General features: G+C 38.0%; 1 protein-coding gene across 12 annotated transcripts in view; it reads left to right on the top strand.

Moving 5' to 3' along the window:
• Nucleotides 1-17,753, top strand: part of SH3GLB1 (SH3 domain containing GRB2 like, endophilin B1) — a 58,871-nt gene that overhangs the window by 17,094 nt on the left and 24,024 nt on the right. For 3 of the 12 annotated variants that reach the window (XM_077120389.1, XM_077120385.1, XM_077120383.1), the window contains exon 1: nucleotides 9,645-9,891. The exons of 1 other annotated variant lie outside the window; for it this stretch is intronic. In XM_077120389.1, the coding sequence (XP_076976504.1) occupies nucleotides 9,820-9,891 (72 nt within the window). In that variant the 5' untranslated portion in view covers nucleotides 9,645-9,819. Of the gene's footprint in view, nucleotides 1-5,229; nucleotides 5,254-9,639; nucleotides 9,892-14,077; nucleotides 14,178-17,753 lie in introns of those variants that run through there. 8 more of the 12 variants (XM_077120387.1, XM_077120384.1, XM_077120391.1 and 5 more) reach the window with 7 other exon arrangements.

The following is a 17,753-nucleotide window of genomic DNA, read 5'->3' as shown; positions in this document are numbered from 1 at the left end:
CTCAGAGGAAAGGCAGCTGGGATCAAAGGTTTCTCTGTCAATGGGAAGGCACATGGTGATGTCTGTCCTTCTCTCCCAGCTTCTGTTTTCAAACAGCTCTCTCAGTTTCTGTGAGTCCCTTTGGCTTCTGCTGGGGTGATTTCTTTCCACATCTCCAAATATCTGTGTTCTAGTTTCATCTCACTGTTTTGTGTGTGTCAGTTCTGAACTCTATGTTCTTCTACTTTTATTCTCCTGAAACATGATATCCAGGGATGAAAATCTCCCTGGCAGTGGGAGACCCCCACACATGAGTTTGTCCCTGGCACCATGGGATCAACAATGTCATCCTGACCAAAAGGAGGGGAAAGAAGTAACAAATAAGGTAACAGTGGGTAAGAGATTTCAAATATAGCTGAGAGGCTACTCTGGAGGTCACTCTTAGGCAAGTTTCAATTAAACATTGCTACTATCGTAACTTGCCAAACCCCAACCAATACCATTCCTGCCAATCCTAAAAAATATCTAGGGTACAATATAAGATTCCACAAAGGGTGCATGTACTAGGGTAACTTTCCAGAAACCTACAACCTCCAGATGGGTCCCTGGACCAGATCAGTCCTGAAAGGCAGGGGGCCCAGCCTCTCCAGAACATCAACTTGTTCCATTAACAGCCCCATCCAACATGAAACAGTTAGAATGGTCATAGCCCAAATACCCCTAAGGTGTAAGAGAAAGATCAAAGGTGATGGTGGAGTTATACAGAGAAAGTCAGGTTTAACAAACAAGTATGATTGTTGAATCTTAAGGATGCAAAGAAACATCTTAAATATCTTAATGTGGTTTCCTAGATCTTACATCCAAAGTGTGAGCAATGAAAGAAGAGATAGATAAATGGGATCTCCTCAAAATGGAATACTTTTCTGCATTAAAGGACTCTGTCGGGAAATAAAAAGGCAGCCTATTCAATAGAAGACAATATTTGGAAACCACATATCAGATAAGGAAACCACACATTTAATATCCAGAATATGTAAAAAGATACTACAACTCAACAACCAAAAGACAAACACCCAATCAAAAAATGGGCAAAAGACACGGATAGACACTTTTCCAAAGAGAAAATACAAATGGCTCAAAAACATATGAAAAGATGCTCAACTTTACTAGCAATTAGGGAAATGCAAATCAAAACCACAATGAGATGGTGTTAATATCTAGAACATAGGTCATCAGAAAATAAAATGAGGGCAGAGAATGTAGAGAATGGTTCAATCAATCTATAAGGCAGTTTGGCTACTAGGTGGGGCTTATTTAAAAAGTTATTTCTCCTTATTTTAAAAAGGGAAAGCAGCCTCAGCTGGCAAGTACCTTTTGCCTTCACCATTCATCTTTTTTCTGCTTTGAGGATATATGTGATGCATAGACGTATGGGAGACATTTTGAGACATGAGGATAAAAGCCACATGCTAAGACTAGCAAAACAGAAACACAGAAGACTGTCTACCTCGAAACTTCTTGGTAGGTGAGAAAAATAAACCCTTACTTGGGTACGTCATTGTGGCTAAACTTCTGTTACTTGAGCTTAATGTAATCAGTCCCTAATTCAGTGGAATGCAATTCAGTGGAATGCAATTCAGCGAATGCTCTTCCTCTATAAACGCATAGTACTACCAGGTAAAAAATGAGAAGAAAAAATATTTTTTAATAATTTAAATGCACACTTCAGTTTTTTAAAGAAGTTAGTGAAATACTAAGAAGGCAAAAATAAAGCAGGAACTGAACACCGGAACTGTGAGCACACAATCTGACCCTGTCTTGAGTGGAAGGTGACTAGGTGGGAGATGTTTGGATGTTTAAACCTATGTGGAAACAGAAGATAAGATCCAGGGCACTTGTTGCAAGCAAAAATTAGAAACAGCAAGCCCTCCTGAATCCCTCCCACACGCAAATAAATTAGAATTTTATGAAGTTCTGCACCCTTAGAAAAAGGGTAGACTAGACAAAAATCCACCACCTCCTGGTACAGCAAGATGACAAGGAAGTTTTTCTGTCATGGCATGAGTTCTGACAAAAAATAATAAATTGTCTCTCCTGAGAATCTGTAAACATGGCTTGTGCCTAATCTTGATTTTGGTTCCAAATGTACATTATCTGCGTGATCTTGGAATGTTCAAGCCAATAAATTATATTGAAATTCGTCAGTGACCAGTGATAACTTTAGGGGAACTCTTATAGAAGAAACACTTTTTTTTAAAATCACTAAACATGAGTTCATAAAAAAAAAAAAACTACCAAGCATAAAAGGAATTAATCTACAAAAAAATAGAGCCAACAGATAAAAGTATTAGAACCCTAACTGCAAAATTTTTTTTATTCTGCTTTATTTTTTTAACTTTTTTTATTGTGAAAAATAACATACAAATAAAATAAAATAAAATAAATTAATATACAAAAAAGCAATACATTTCCAAGTACATTTTAACAAGTAGTTATATAACAGATTTTAAAGTCTGGTGTAGGTTACAGTTCCACGATTATTCATGTTTTCTTCTAGCTGCTCTAAAACACTGGAGACCAAAAGAAATATCAATATATTGATTCAGCAGTCATACAAATTTGTTAAATCCTATAATCTCTCTTTATACTCCTTCTCTTTAAATAACATATATATAAAAGCAATAAATTTCAAAGCACATTGCAACAATTAGTTGTAGAACAGATTCCAGAATTTGGTATGGGTTACAATGCCACAATTTTAGGTTTTATTTCTAGCTGCTCTAAGTACTGGAGACTAAAAGAAATATCAATATACTGACTCAGCAATCATACTCATTTGTTAAACCCAACCTTCTCTGTACAACTTCAACATCACCTTTGATCTTTCTCTCACTCCTTAGGGGTATTTGGGCTATGGGTATTCTTACTATTTCATGTTGGAAGAGGCTATTGATAATATGGGCTAGGGGGATGAAACTAGCTGATGTTCTGGAAAGGCTGGCCCCTCTGCATTTCAGGACTCATTGGTCCAGGGACCCATCCAGAAGTTGTAGGTTTCTGGAAAGTTACCCTAGTGCATGGACCCTCTGTAGAATCTTCTGTTATACCCTAGGTATTCCCTAGGATTGGCAGAACTGGTTTTGGTTGGGGGTTGGCAAGTTATGACAGTAGCAATGTCTACCTGAAACTTGAATAATGACCTCCAGAGTAGCGTCTCAGCTATATTTGAACTCTCAAACACTGATACCTTATTTGTTAAACTTCTTTTCCCCCTTTTTGTCAGGATGGCATTGTTGATCTCACAGTGCCAGGGTCAAACTCATCCCTGGGGGTCATCTCCCACGCTGCCAGGGAGACTTTTATCCCTGGATGTCATGAACCATGCAGGGGAGAGGGCAATGGTTTCACTTGCAGAGTTGGGCTTGGAGAGAGAGGGGCCATATCTGAACAACAAAAAAGATTGTCTGGAGGTGACTCTTAGGCATACCTACAGGTAGGCTAAGCATCTCCACTACATACATAAGCTTCACAAGAGCAAGCCTCAAGATCAAGGGCTTGGTCTATTGATTTGGGTGTCCTTAATGTTTGACACAGTATCCAGGGTTTCCCTGGTGACAGGTTTAATAGTCCCATATTTTGCTTCTCCCTTCTCTCAAGGGACTTTGCCAATACTTTTTGGTTGTCTCCTTAATATACTATGGGATGAATCCAGGCATAACATTAAGCTATACAGGATTAAAGGCTCTGATTCTTATTCTGGGCTACCTGAGTTTGGATTGTTTAAATGATTTACCCAGACAGGCTGTTTGATTATGCGCTACCAAAAATTTAGGTTCCAGACAAAATAAGCCTTTCTTCCTTTGGTCTCAAAGAGTAGGTGAAGTTCTAAAATATTGGCAATGTTTTCCTTACCCCTGAATTCTGAATTACCTTAATCCTGACTTGATAAGCTTCATTCTTACCTCTAAATACCAGGTTATACCCCTCAAAGTCCAGAAATAACAATTACCACTCCAGACTAAATGTGGTAATTGTTATTTCTCTTACTGTATCTCTTACTGTATAATACTATAATCTCTTACTGTAAGAGATTATAGTCTAGGCCCCAGTTTTCTTATAAGCGTTTTCTAAATGAGATCACACTACATGTGCTCTTTTGTTTCTGGCTTATTTTGCCTCACCAAATGTTCCACATGTTCATTCACATCGTTGTATGCCTCACAACTTCGTTCCCTTTTGTAGCAGTTCATTGTTGAATCGTAGGTATACACCATTGTAAGCCAATCTACTTCTCAGTCAGTGCACCTTTCACTTAATTGCAAACATTTACAGGTTAACCACCATTTGTGATGGTTAATTTTACCTGTTAACTTGGCTAGGCTATGATGCCCAGTTGTTGGTCAAGTGCTACAGTTGCTGCTAAGATATTTCACAGCTGCGATTGATATCTGCAATCTGTTGACTTTGAGTGAAGGAGATTACCCTTGGGCTAAATGAAGGAGATTACCCTTGATAAGTAGATTGGAAGGTTTTAAAAACAAGTTTTCCTGGAGAAGAAGGAATTCTGTCTGAAGACAGTAGAACATAGTAATCCTGCTTGAGTTTACAGACTGCTGACCTTCCCTGAAGATTTCAAATTCAAGAGAACAACATGTACTCTTGACTGAATTTCCAGACTAGTTACCTGCTCTGTGGATTTTGGACTTCCCAGTTCCCACAACTCAGTGAGACAAGTACTTGAAATAAATCTCTGGATATCTATACACACATATATCCCACTGGTCTGTTTCTCTAGAGAATTCTGATGCATGATTTATGTGCAATTAAAACATTTTAATACTAGTATATTTTGCGGATACATATATATTCAATGAAAGATAACATAACAAAGTAATTATACTAACTTCAGAATAATGGTAAACTCTAGGAAAGAATAAGGGAAGGATATATTGTTGAGGAAAAACTGAAGAACCAGATTCAAGGAAAACTGAAAAACATGACAAATGGATGCAATATGTGACCTTGGCTTGGACGCTTTTTCTTTTTTTAAAGACATTATTGGAAATAATTGGCAATGATTGAATGGGATTTAGGGGTAAAGGGTATATAAGAGTTTTTGTACTATTACTACTATTTGGTTAGTTTGGAATCATTTCAAAATAAATTTTTTTTTTTAAAGTTGAGGATGAAGAAAAACAAGAGAAGAACATGCCAGGACTTGGTGATAAATTGGAGGTAGGAAATCATCAAAAGGAACTCAGATTTCTAGTTTAGGTGAGTTGGGGGGTATAATTCAATTTACCTATTTAGGAAACCCAAGGAGAGATAACCCTAGGTTTAAAAACAAACTACAACAGATTCAGCCCTAGAAATTGCTTGCAGGGCATTTAATTTGGAAAGATGGATAGGTAATTGAAAATTTAGGATGGAGGTGGAGATCACAAGAGAGCCTAGAAATGTATACATCCTGATTTGTACTTCATTCAGTCAACAAACATTTTCTGAGAATCCTCTATGTTACCAGGAATGTAGACCACAAAAATACATAAATGAATAAGAGATGGTCACTGTCCTCGAGGTATTCACTTACATTTGGTAAGAGTAGAGTCTGTATGTAGGCAAAGGACAGAGATGTGGAGAAAGTTTTCAAATAATACTGGATTCTCAATGATTGGTCATACATTAGAAGCACCTGGGAAAGCTTCTAAACATCCCACTGCCCAGTCCACACTCTGGGGGTGGGATTCTGGCATTAGCATTTGTTTAAATGTGATGTCAATTTGCAGTCAAGATTGAGAGCTGTGATCCATCCAGAAGAAAACACCTGAAGTGCCTCTTTCCTTGAAGCATTTGGTAATGATGGGGAAGGGGGTTGTAGAGAAGTAGAAATAAGAAAATATGGTTGGAGAAGCTCCTGGTAAATTGCTTTGAAGACATATTTTCTCTGTAAAGATAAAATATCAAAAGCTAAGAATGAATGGATATAGACATACGTAGGCATCTTAAGGAGAAAAGCAAAGTTTTGCTGTAGCCTCTGCAGAGAATGTGAAAAGGTGTCAATTAAGGAGTAAAAAGCATTTGTAAGTGATTCTAAAGGTCTAACAGAGACCGGAGATCATGTATTTGTAATGCATCCATCTACAAGGTTGTATGCTTTTCCCTAACAATGCTCAGCAGTTTGAGAGCAGGAACAGAGAAAATAGCTGGGTTCATCCAGGAGTGGGGATTGGTGGGTCAAAAGGAAGGAAGCAACAAAGAGTGGCAGTGAGAGTTAAGGTAAGAAAGAACAAGAACAGGACTACATACTTTGATGAAGATGAAACACACTAAAGGGTAAGGGAGTCAGCTAGATCAAAGGAAGGGAAATTGTTATCAAAGTGAGATTTCCAAATTCGAGATTTCAAGATCACAGTATCCAGGGTAGGTTATAACAGTAGACTCAGGAGTCTTCCTGTGTTTGTCCCTCTCTAATCCATTATCCACACTTCCCCAAAGTGATCTTACCAAATTAAAAGTCTGATAATCTTTACCATTCCTCAAACCCCAATCTGCCTGATGAATTCAATCAAGGTCCCACTCAATAATTTAATTACCCTACACTTAATCCGCCCTCTTCTGCCCCCTCTCCCTGTACATTATACAAAGCTTTTACAGTTGCAGTTCTGGTACTGTGTTTTACTTTATAAGTCTGTCTCCCCCACTAGATTCTGAAATCCACAGAGCTGGAAAGATGTTTCATGTTTGAAACCATATTCCAATAGTCTTCTGATAAACTCATTTTATCAAGAAGTTTGGCTTACTGCTTAAGGAGTCTGATTAGTTCATTATTATTTTCACCTTATGTTGTGGTATATTTAGCTCTGGCACTTGTTTACTTACATAAATCATGTTTAACCATGACTTCTCTGCGGAAAACTCTTTAGGCAATTTGTCGTCTTGTGAAGATTTCTTGTTATAACTAGACGGATAATGTAATCTGCAAATCTACTTGGCCATTCACACTATATTATGTGGCATATACTGCAGCATATCACATATCACACTCCCCAAAAAGCCATTTTTATAAAATGCTTATTTTTTCAGTGAAAAATTAGGGGAAGGACATTGAGTATTCACCACTTTAGTATAAGCATTAAAAAATTGTTTTCCTCATACCTTATACTGCTGAAATAAGTCAGTATAGGGGACAGAAAAGGGAAGCAGGATTTGGGTAACTGGAACCCTTACAGAGACCAAGCCTCCAAATTAGAATTTAGGTTAATAGGTACAGGCTGGAGATGCACATTTAAGAGCACCCTGGATTTCTCTTTGGCATTTCATCACATTTATAATTACTTATTTCATTTCTGTCTTCCCTGATTTGTTATAAACTCCCATGATAGCTGGGACTGTTTGCCTCATTGCCTGCTCTATCCCTAGACAAAAGCACAAGGCTATGTGTGCTTTGAACTCACATAAGAGGTATGCAAAATGTATCCCTAAATGAAGGAATTAATAAAGTGGCATAATAGAAGTCAAGATTAACGAATTCATTAGAGAACAAAAAAGTACAATACATTGGGCTTTGAGGAATGTGTTACGGTAAAACCACCAGAAGTGTTAAAGGGAGAAAACTAGGAGCATAAGGCCCCGGAAAGGAGTGTGCATTTGTGAAGGTGATGGGTACAGTCACTGTGGAATTCTGAGAAAAAGCTGTCGCTTTATCAAGAAAATAATTGGCAACCTTAAGAAAGCTATTTAGGCATAGGTATAAATGTAGAAATCAACTGCATGGAAACAGTAGACAAGGAAATGCTGCCAGTACACTAGTCTTATGAATTTGGCAGTGAAACAGGATTGCAGATAGAGGGTGCAAAATGAAGCAAATTTGTCAAGTCTGAGAAGATCTACACATTTCTGAGGGAGAGGATCAAGGGTTCTTTTTTCTAATTGTAGAAGGATCCATCACTTTCTGTTACGGCACCATGCTTTCTACACAGTAGGCACGTAGAGCTGATTCTACAATCCAACTTGTGCATCCTGCCTTAAGACAATCACAAAGTCCTTGGACAGCAAATGGTTACAGAGCTGGTGGGAGTGGAGAGCTCCCCCGAGTTTTTCAAGTTACTAGACCGAGAGTTTCTGAAAAGAAGGGAATAGATGATGGCATATGTACGTATTTTAAAAATGGAATTCCAGAAAGTGAGAGGGTAGGGTGCTTTGCCAAATAAAGATCTGAAATGGACAATAAATTGAAAATAAGATTCCTAATTCTATATTTCTTTTTCCACATTTCCGGAATAATAAATTGAGATGAAAGATAACATGGAGCATTTTAGAGCTGGGAGATTCCATTCTATTGGAGTAATGTTAAAAAGAGGTGGCTGTTTCTGTCACCACCACAAAGAATTAAAGAACACAAATATTTATGTTATTTGCCTGCCCTTATGATGCTTTCTCTGCACTAATCTTTCAGCCTTTTCTTACAGCCACTGTTTCTGTGACAGTTTGAGTAAAGCACTGAGACTGTGTGAGCTCATTTCATTGCTTGCTGGGCCCGCATTTTTGCCGCGGTATGGTATCAGAATGGCACAACCATAACGTCTTACTTTCCATGACTGTACGCGCTTTTACTTAGCTAAAAAGCATAGGCTGCATCGTGACGACTGTTCAAGAAGTTACTTGGAATTATAAGTTTCTGAACAGATTTCACGTCCTACTTGTTATTAAAATTTCCCGCTCTGAACTAAAGTCATCCTATCTCACTCACCATTTTACACTTTTTAAATGTCTTCCGCCCAGCACTTTGTGTGCTAGCACCACGCTTTCTACACAGCAGGCACGTAGTTGATTCTGCAATCCAGCCTTAAGGCAATTACACAAAATCCTTGCGACAGCAAATAGTTACAGAGCTGGTGGGAGTGGAGAGATCCCCGAGCTGGTGGGAGTGGAGAGATCCCCGAAGGTTTTTAAGTAACTAGATTGAGAACTTCTTCAGGGCAGGGGCTGTCTTGTTCGGCACGGTATCTCCAGCATCTGGTTCAGTGTTGGCACACAGAAGTACTCAAGAACGCTGAAATAATGAACAATCGGCTGGGTGGGGACATTAAATTCAGCCCTATTATTCAAACGTTCGCCAAGTGCCATCCAGACACCAGGGAGCAGCTGGGTGTGGGTACCACGAGAAGGCCAAGACCCGTTGGTTCACATAGATACTGTAATTCAATGCTATAATTTCCATATTTCCTCTCAAAACAAAATGGGCGGGGTGGGGTGGTTTGTCTCTGCTCTTGGTTCTCAGGAGCTACGCTCTACAAGAGTAGCGGCGGGGCGAGGGGACGCGATGCCGCCGTGGCGCACCTCGCAGCCAACGCGACGCTCGCCGCAGAGGAGCCGGGCGGAGGTCCCGGCGCGCCCCGCGGCAGAAGCGCCGCGATCCTGAAGGGGTCGCTGTCCCCGCGAAAATCTCTATAAAAGCTCCGCCCCGCGGTCCACGCTCGCTTCCTGGGTTGGGAACTTGGTTCCGCAAGTCTCTGACGTTTGTCAGTCTGTCCGCCCGTCCGCCTGCCGCGGCCAGCACTGACGTTAGCGTCCGCACTCCCGGCCTGACAAGCCGAGCGTCTCAGCCGCCAGCGCCGCCGCTTGGCGCGCGGCCCGCTCCGAGGCGCACGTTCCGTCCCCAGTTGCCCCACCCTCTTCCTCCCCCTTCACGGAAACGACAGCTGCGGCGGCGGGGCTGGCGCCGCCTCCCTCCTCCTACCACGCCTGCCCCCGCCGCTCTCTCCCTGCGCCCCAGCCCGGCCGCGGCGTCTCCACCTCTCGGCTAGGTCAGCCGGCGGCTCCGCCCGGCTGCCGCCCAGGATGAACATCATGGACTTCAATGTGAAGAAATTGGCTGCTGACGCGGGCACCTTCCTCAGTCGTGCCGTGCAGGTACCGCGGTGGGGGAACGGATGGCGGCGCCCGGGGAGGGATCGGGGGAACCGCCCGAACTCTCAGCCCCAAGGCGGCGGCGGCGGCGTCGTCCTCCTCCGCCCTCCGGCCTCGCTGACAGTCCTGCGGGCCTGCTGCAGCCGGAGGCCCGGGCGTCGGGCGCGGCCTGCTGCCCCTCGGGGCTCGGTGGCCGTTTGCTGCCACTCTTCCTGCCCAACCGCCGCTCCCTGGGAAGCGAGGTGGGGTGCGGACGCGGCCCAGAGGTTCCTCCCGCCCCTGGAGAACACCTTGAGTTCGTTCTCGGGCCCAGGCACTGCCCCGTCCGTTTTTCTGACCCCTGGACTCCGGTGCTCGTGTGACCTCCCTCCCAGGGTTGACAGAGGCCTTGTATAGGTCCGGCGGGATCACAGAGACAAGGACTATTCTCGCACCGCCCCCACCCTTTCCTTTCGCCTCTCTCGCCCTCCCCACCGAGTCCTAGAAGGGAGTTTCCTTTTCCTGCCCGTCAGCCCCTAGAGCTGCCAGCACAGTTCCCTTAAGCCCTCTTTCCCTGAAAGGACTGTCCCTGGGCTTAGCAGCCCGCGGGGAAATGGAGATATCCAGTTGGCGTTCGAACTTTGTCAAGGCCGCGGGAAGTATGGGGCTTGGAGGTGTCCCACCCGTTGTGCGTGGAAGCACCCGCAGTAGGGCGAAGAGAGGCTGCGAGATTTTCGTTGTGCCTGTAGTCATCGTGGCATGCTTCAGATAGACTTTAGGGAAGAAAGTTGACTACCTCACCATAATCCCCAATAAAGGAAGTGTCAGTACTAAGGAACTTGAACGGTTTTCTGCAGTCATCACCCACATTATGCCAACTCAGTTGAAATCTATGAACAGATGTAAATTGCACCACAACTTGGGTTATAAACAATCTGGTGTTTAAGTTAGCGACATAGTCACAGTAGCAACAACATTCTCTTTTGTAAAGAGAAAACACATGATCTGTTGGTATGGGTACCAAATTGGTCCTGAAGTGTAAATCTGTTCTGTTGCTTTCCTCCTTTCCTTTATCCCAATTTTATTGGTGCAGTTTATCCTACTTACACTATTTTTTGGCAAAAGAATGATAAGCTGGAGTAAAGTTATAATAGTTTCCTATATTGTGAAAAAAAATTGTATATCAAACACTTTGCTAGCCATCTGACATATTCTCTACAGTCCTTTCCTTAAGTTTGCCAGATAAATGTTATTAACCCTCCATTTATAAATGAGGAAACAGCCTAACAGAGGTTAAGTAACTTGCTTAACTTGCACGGCTGGTCAGTAAACCAGGTGCTGTCTGACCTACTACAAGCCACTTTTCTCTTCCTGGATAAGCATTACAAGTCTAAAATATATAGAATAATACAGTGTTATACTCTAGAGAGGCTTTAGCGATCATCTAATATAGCCTGAGCATTTCAATATCAACAGCAAATAATATGTAAATGATATAGGAAATTCCTTCTAGGATTTGATTTCCAAGTTCCAAAATCTTCATGATGATAATAGGTCTGCCATAACCTTCCTCTCCTCCTGAAATATATATCCTAAAGACATTGAACTTTATAATTAAAATAATTTTTAATTTAAATTAATCTATCTCTACTAGTTCAGACTAAAATTTTGATTTCTATATGTTATTTATAATAAGGTGTACAAGAAGAATGAATGAGGACCTGAAATGAATTTTGATATGAGAGGCACTTTTTAGACTTAATGTTGACTGTAATAGAGGACTAGAGCATTTAATATTTTTGTTTTAGTGCTAATTCCCTGTGGTTCTGTATGCTGAATACAGAATTGAATCTATTATGTCTCTATTGTTATTATTTTAAATATGGTAAAAAAAAATGTTTCCAGATGCATAAGCCACACTGTATGAATCAGGACATTAGAATTTAGTCTGATTTAATTGTTGATAGAATCAATTTAAAAGAATAAACCTAGCAAAGCTCTCAAAAGATGTATATTTTCCAAGTGAATTTTAATCAGTTTTTCACATTATTTAGAAATTACTTTATACATTCTATCCTAATGTTAACTATCAAATATTTTTCTTTTTAGTTTTAAGTGCCTACTCCATATCTTCCTGTCATTCCTGTAGTCACTGTTGATACAAAAGTGAATAAAATTGACAGTCTTTGCCCACTGGTAGGAGAAGATAAGATAGTAAGTACATCAGGTGATGATGGAGAAAACGATCAAGTTCAGGGCAGTGATGGCAGTTGTTAACCATGTTTATATAGATAGGATAGTCAAGGCAGGCCTCTCTAAGATGAAATTTTAAAAGATCTCTAGGAAGTGACAGAGCTCCAGTTTTTTGGAAGAGAAGCATTTTAAAAAGGGAATATATGCAAAGACCCTGTGGGTGCAGGCGGGTAGGGAGACCAGTTAGAGATCTGTGATCATAGAATAGGTGAAAGGTATTGTGTCTTAGATGAGATAAGGAGAGGTTCAGAATCTACCCAGTATTTACTGTTAGGTGTGAGAGAAAGACATGTGGAGGATGACTCTGATGTTTTTGGCTTGAGCAACTAGAAGAGTGGAGATGCTCTTTACTAAGATGGGAGAATTTTCAGGAGAGACAGGCTCCTTTAATGTGTCTTTTTAAATTTTTTTTTGTATTTATAGACATATGCTGAATTGATTAGACAAAATTATTTGATGTTTAGGACTTTCTTTAACTATTTCAGAAGAAGGTGTAGTTTGAAATACAATGGCAGAACGTTGATAATTGTTGAATTATGGGCTTATATATATTTATATGCATGTGTGTATATTGTATGTCGTATATAATTAATCTACTTTTGTATTTGTTGGACATCTTCCATAATACTTTTTTTAATAAATAAAACATAAAGAAAAAAGGTGATTAAAAAATACATGTGAAATTTGAACAAAAAAATTTGAAACGTGTATTAATTTTCAACAAAAAGCTGCTTTCTCATTTCAGTATTTAGTAACTGAGTTCTTTGTCTACGTGCAGTTATCCATATAGTGCCAGAGTACCAAGTTTCATGCTGATAGAACTTAAACCTAAGAATAGCCTAAGTGCTATGCGGGTTACTCTTTATAAACAATAAGAACCGTAGGATGGGAATTAAACTTTTACTTTTTAAATAATAACTTCCATTCAAATCATATCATACTCTAAAGAATAAGCTGTTTCTTTGGTTGGCCCACTGCCGTACTTTTTTCATTTCACTTAATTTTTTTAAATTAAATATCTGCCTTGTTTTAAAAAGAAAAGACACATTAAAGTGTATAAATAAATCTCCCTTCATAACTACTCCACTGTCACCCTTCTAAATGTTTTATGTACCTTCGTGTGCTTTTAAAAGAATGTCAAAGTACAATGTATAAATTAACATGAATATTTATTTCTTACTAGTCATTCAGGTGCTTGTTTTAACACTCAAAACAGTAAAATACAAACCTAACAGATAGTTTATCTTCACTAAATTTGTTTTACTAGCAACTGAAAAGCCTTTATTAGGTCTTTATTAGCCATTTAGAAGTTTCTTGGCCAACAGGAGCTTGATGTGATTTACCTTCCTATAAAATCCTGTATGAGTTTTCAATTCTGTATAGTCTTGTATTTTTCTTCAAAGTGTTAAAGTCTCTTGGAACTCTAAAATTCTGTGGCTTTTTTATCTTTAAAAAGATTGTATTTCCTAAGGATTCAACTTCAGATTTTTTTCCAATCTCCTCCTCCTCAACATCTAGCAAGGTTCTTAGTTTTTATACCATTTTAGCCAGTCATAGTAGTAACTATATGAAAAGTTTAGTCTTAGATGGGCAGCAAGAATTGCTTAGCTTGTAGCATAATTTTATTTTTACTAGTATTTTTCTAATATATATCACAGACCTTGAAGTTGATGAATGCTGCCTAAAATTTTAAACTGTTCACCTATATTTATTGCATACCTCCTACACGTGTGGCATTGAAGTATGCAGAGATGAATGAGACCAAGTCTTTGCCCAGAACAACTTCATAGTTTAGTCAAAAATTTGTCATGGTTAAATATTATTTGTAATAAGTGCCCAATTTGTGAATTAGTGTTCTTTTTATTTGGAAAATCTTTCAAGTGGTCAAGAGAAGATGTACTTTTTTTTTTTTTTTAACATGGGCAGGCACTGGGAATCGAACTCGGGTCCTCTGGCATGGCAGGCAAGCATTCTTTCCTGCTGAGCCACCATGGCCCGCCTAGAAGAAGTACTTTTTGATTTGCTATTGAGGCAAAATTTTGCTCACCATATTTAAGGTAAGAGTATATAATTTGTAAAATATGTTTTCAAACTTAATTACTTAGAGAAGGGGTTCTAAATTTGCTAACATTTCCTCTGAACTAATTACTGAAGTCAAGCTATGAACTTCATGAATGCCAACTGTTTTCTAAGGAGGAGAATTCTTTAAAATTCAGCGGTATGCCTGGCCTTGCTCTCCCATTTAGTTCAGCAAAATAATGGTGTGTCTAGGCTGGAGATGTATAGAAATGAATATGATGCTGCCCTCAGCTAGCTCCTGTCAGGCCCTAACTGGATGGAGTTCCAGCTTTGCCAGATACTCTCTTTTAAGCCCTTCTGAAATCACATTTCCTTTATAGAATTTAATTTGTGATAACTTCATCATGTTTCCCAAATTCTAATAAGTAAAAATGTCACATTCAAAATCCGTACATTTTCTCATTATCTATAAAAAACTGCATATTTGATGTTACTTAAAACTATTAGATGACAGATAGTTTAATCTGATATTAAACAATTTGTGCCTCTGTACCACTCAAGTGAGATTAGAAAATCTATGCTGAGATTGTTTTCACTTCAAATTTCTTGAAAGTGTTTTTAAGTTAATTGCAAAATTATGAATGGTCTTATGCTCTTGCCTAAACCAAACCCAGTTAATATACCCCTAATTGCTGTGCTGCTATATCTAAAATTGTCAAAACCCTATCTAGAACAACTACTTAAATATTCTTTGAAGCTGAATTTGATTATAGAATTTCACTACAATTAATATATTTGAGGCAAAACCCCACCACAGTGAATTGATAGCAAATGAGATTCTCAAATGGGCCAAGGAGGAAAGTAATGTAGATTGCAGTAAACCAAGTGATACATATTTAAGTAATTATTTTTGAGCTTAGAACAGAGCTTCTCAACCTTGGCTGCAATTAAAATTAGCTGGGGAATCTTTAAAAATGCTAATGCACAGGCTGTACCTTAGTCAATTAAGTTAGAAAGTTTGGGGTTGGACCCAGGCGTCAGTGCTTTTGAAAGTTCCGCCAGGTAATTCCAAAGAGCAACCAAAATTGAGAATCAATGAAGAATGATCCACTTCACAACTTTCTACTACATGTTATTCAGAATTCGTGTTATACAGTTCCCCCAAGAAATTTAAAGTATTACCCTTACCTGGCAAAGAATTGGGTGTTCTTGTTTATATTAAATAAATATCATTGATCACACATTGTTTTTATGTGTAGTCCTTTTTTCTTTCTAGAAATCTGGATATGGAATCTAGTCTCCTAATTTCATATTATAGGCCACAGACCTGTTTTTCTGTTCTGAAAACAATATGTGAGAACTGAGACATTTGAGGTGACATTGAGGTCTCCTAGCTGTTTTGAAATGTAAATGATTGCCTGACCACACACAAACACATTTGCTTTAAAAGCCTTCAGTTATTAGTTATCAGCTCTGTAGTAAAAGAAGTGTTATGGTGCCTGGCATAATGTGGCTAACTCAGAGAAAATCCTGCTCCTCGAAACCGTAATTTTACAGTAAAACAATGTTAGAGAAAATATAAAGAAGGGAGCATACCTTCTGTTCTCACATCATTTTACTGTATTACAAATTATCCTTTTAAAAATTTTACCTCAAGTTATTGGAGAATATTGGGGTTGGGTTTCTATGCCTTATTTAACTCTGACTTCTATTGTATGTTTTCACTTTTGCTTTTAATTAGTAAATTATACTGCCATCCATTAAGAAATGTGCTAAAAATCAACTTGTTTTTTATTAATAACTATTATGATCAAGACTACAAACTAATGATTTTAGACTGAAGATGTTGAAAACTAAAAATTTTTAAGGGTATAATTTTTTTTTTTAAAAGGATAAAATTTTAATCGTAGTGACAAAAAGGGTCTTTTTAAAAAACAGGTCCTTTCATTTCCCGGTGCCTGCCCGTGCAAAAAATAAAAATAAAAAATAGTAAAAAAATAGGTCTTTGTCCATAAAAAAGGTGCCATTATTAAAATTTGTTCTTTGGTAATATGACATAATAGAAAAAAAAACTATAGCCCCTCCACAATAAAAAAAAGTCATGGAAAGTATTATATCTTTTATTGTTACATTTAGGTAATTAAATTTAAATTAATATTTCAATTTTAAAATATGATAAAATTGACAGTTGTTCTTATTGTTGCCCACTCCTCTGTTTTGTTCATTCAATATAATGTTTAGTCCATTATTAAAATTTGTTGTTTAGTAATATGACATAATAGAAAAAAACTGTAACCCCTTCACAATAAAAAAAAAAGCCATGGGAAGTATTGTATCTTTTATTGTTACATTTAGGTAATTACATTTAAATTTATATTTCAGTTTTAAAATATGATAAAATTGACAGTTCTTATTGTTACCCACTCCTCTATTTTGTTCATTCAATATAATGTTTAGTTTATACTTATTTGGTGATTAGTTTTTGAATATTATATGAGGAGCAGAGGTGGTCTGGCAGAGACAGCTGTCCAAAGTGCTATGAACAAAGATACAGGTAAGGAGCACAGAATGTGTTTGGATAATGGTTATGGAAATATAAAATTAATTTCTTGAAGTTAGCAGGTATTTACTAGAAATAGTATTAAGTAATAAAATTGTATAACTCAGAACACATGTGAAATTGAATCCTCCCTTACTCAGTTTTTAACCACTCTGAGTTTCAACTTCTTCATCACTAAAATTACACATAAAAAATACTTAACAATATTATAAGATACTTTTGAATATTTGTAAAACGCACAGCTTACTTAGTATGTGGCATTTTTTAACATATGCTAAGCCCTGAAACGGTTAAGAATACAGAAACATAGAAATGATATAAATGATCTTGTTGAAGAAAGATAATGTTAAAAAAACAAAGTAGAAGATAAAACAAGACCATATATAATATACTGAAATGTATAGCATAGTTGTAGGCAGAGGGAAAAAGAACTGTTGGCACTCTCAGAAAATACAAATAAACATCAGGTAGAATTTATTATTGATACTTAAATACATTGCTCATGCAGGCCTTCCTACAAAATTGCTTTTTCCTAAACAGGTGTTCAATAATCAGGCTATTTACTCACTCATACTTAAGGTTTTCTCATTTGTTTTTTTTTTTTGGTATTTTGCTCTTCTAAATCAGAATAGTAAAAAAAAACCCGCTCACTGTATTTGTAGAATCTTACTTTGTTAGCTTATATGCTTTCTTTTTTCTTCCTTAGACTCTTCAAAAGTGACCTGTTGCACATAGCCATCTTTGCTCTGTTATACTTTTATGTTCTTCTGTTTGTCTTCTTTCACTAAAAGGTTGTTTACAAATTACAAAGAAAATATGAAATAATTACACAAATAGACCTTCTGACATGAAAATGTTTATTTTCCAAATAATTCACTTTCTAATTGCTGAAATACTTTTGAGAGAAAACTTGCCCTGAAACCTAATGTAACAGGTAAACTGACAATTTTTTTCAGCCACTATATTTGTAAACATTTTTTAGTGGTCATTTCCAGTTTTTACCTTTTAAGCCTAGTGTGTTTCTAAAACACTTATTAAATTTGACACAATTTTA

The sequence above is a fragment of the Tamandua tetradactyla genome, chromosome 11, assembly GCF_023851605.1.
Source record: "Tamandua tetradactyla isolate mTamTet1 chromosome 11, mTamTet1.pri, whole genome shotgun sequence".
Classification (NCBI taxonomy): domain Eukaryota; kingdom Metazoa; phylum Chordata; class Mammalia; order Pilosa; family Myrmecophagidae; genus Tamandua; species Tamandua tetradactyla.
This window is presented reverse-complemented; position numbering and strand designations above follow the sequence as displayed.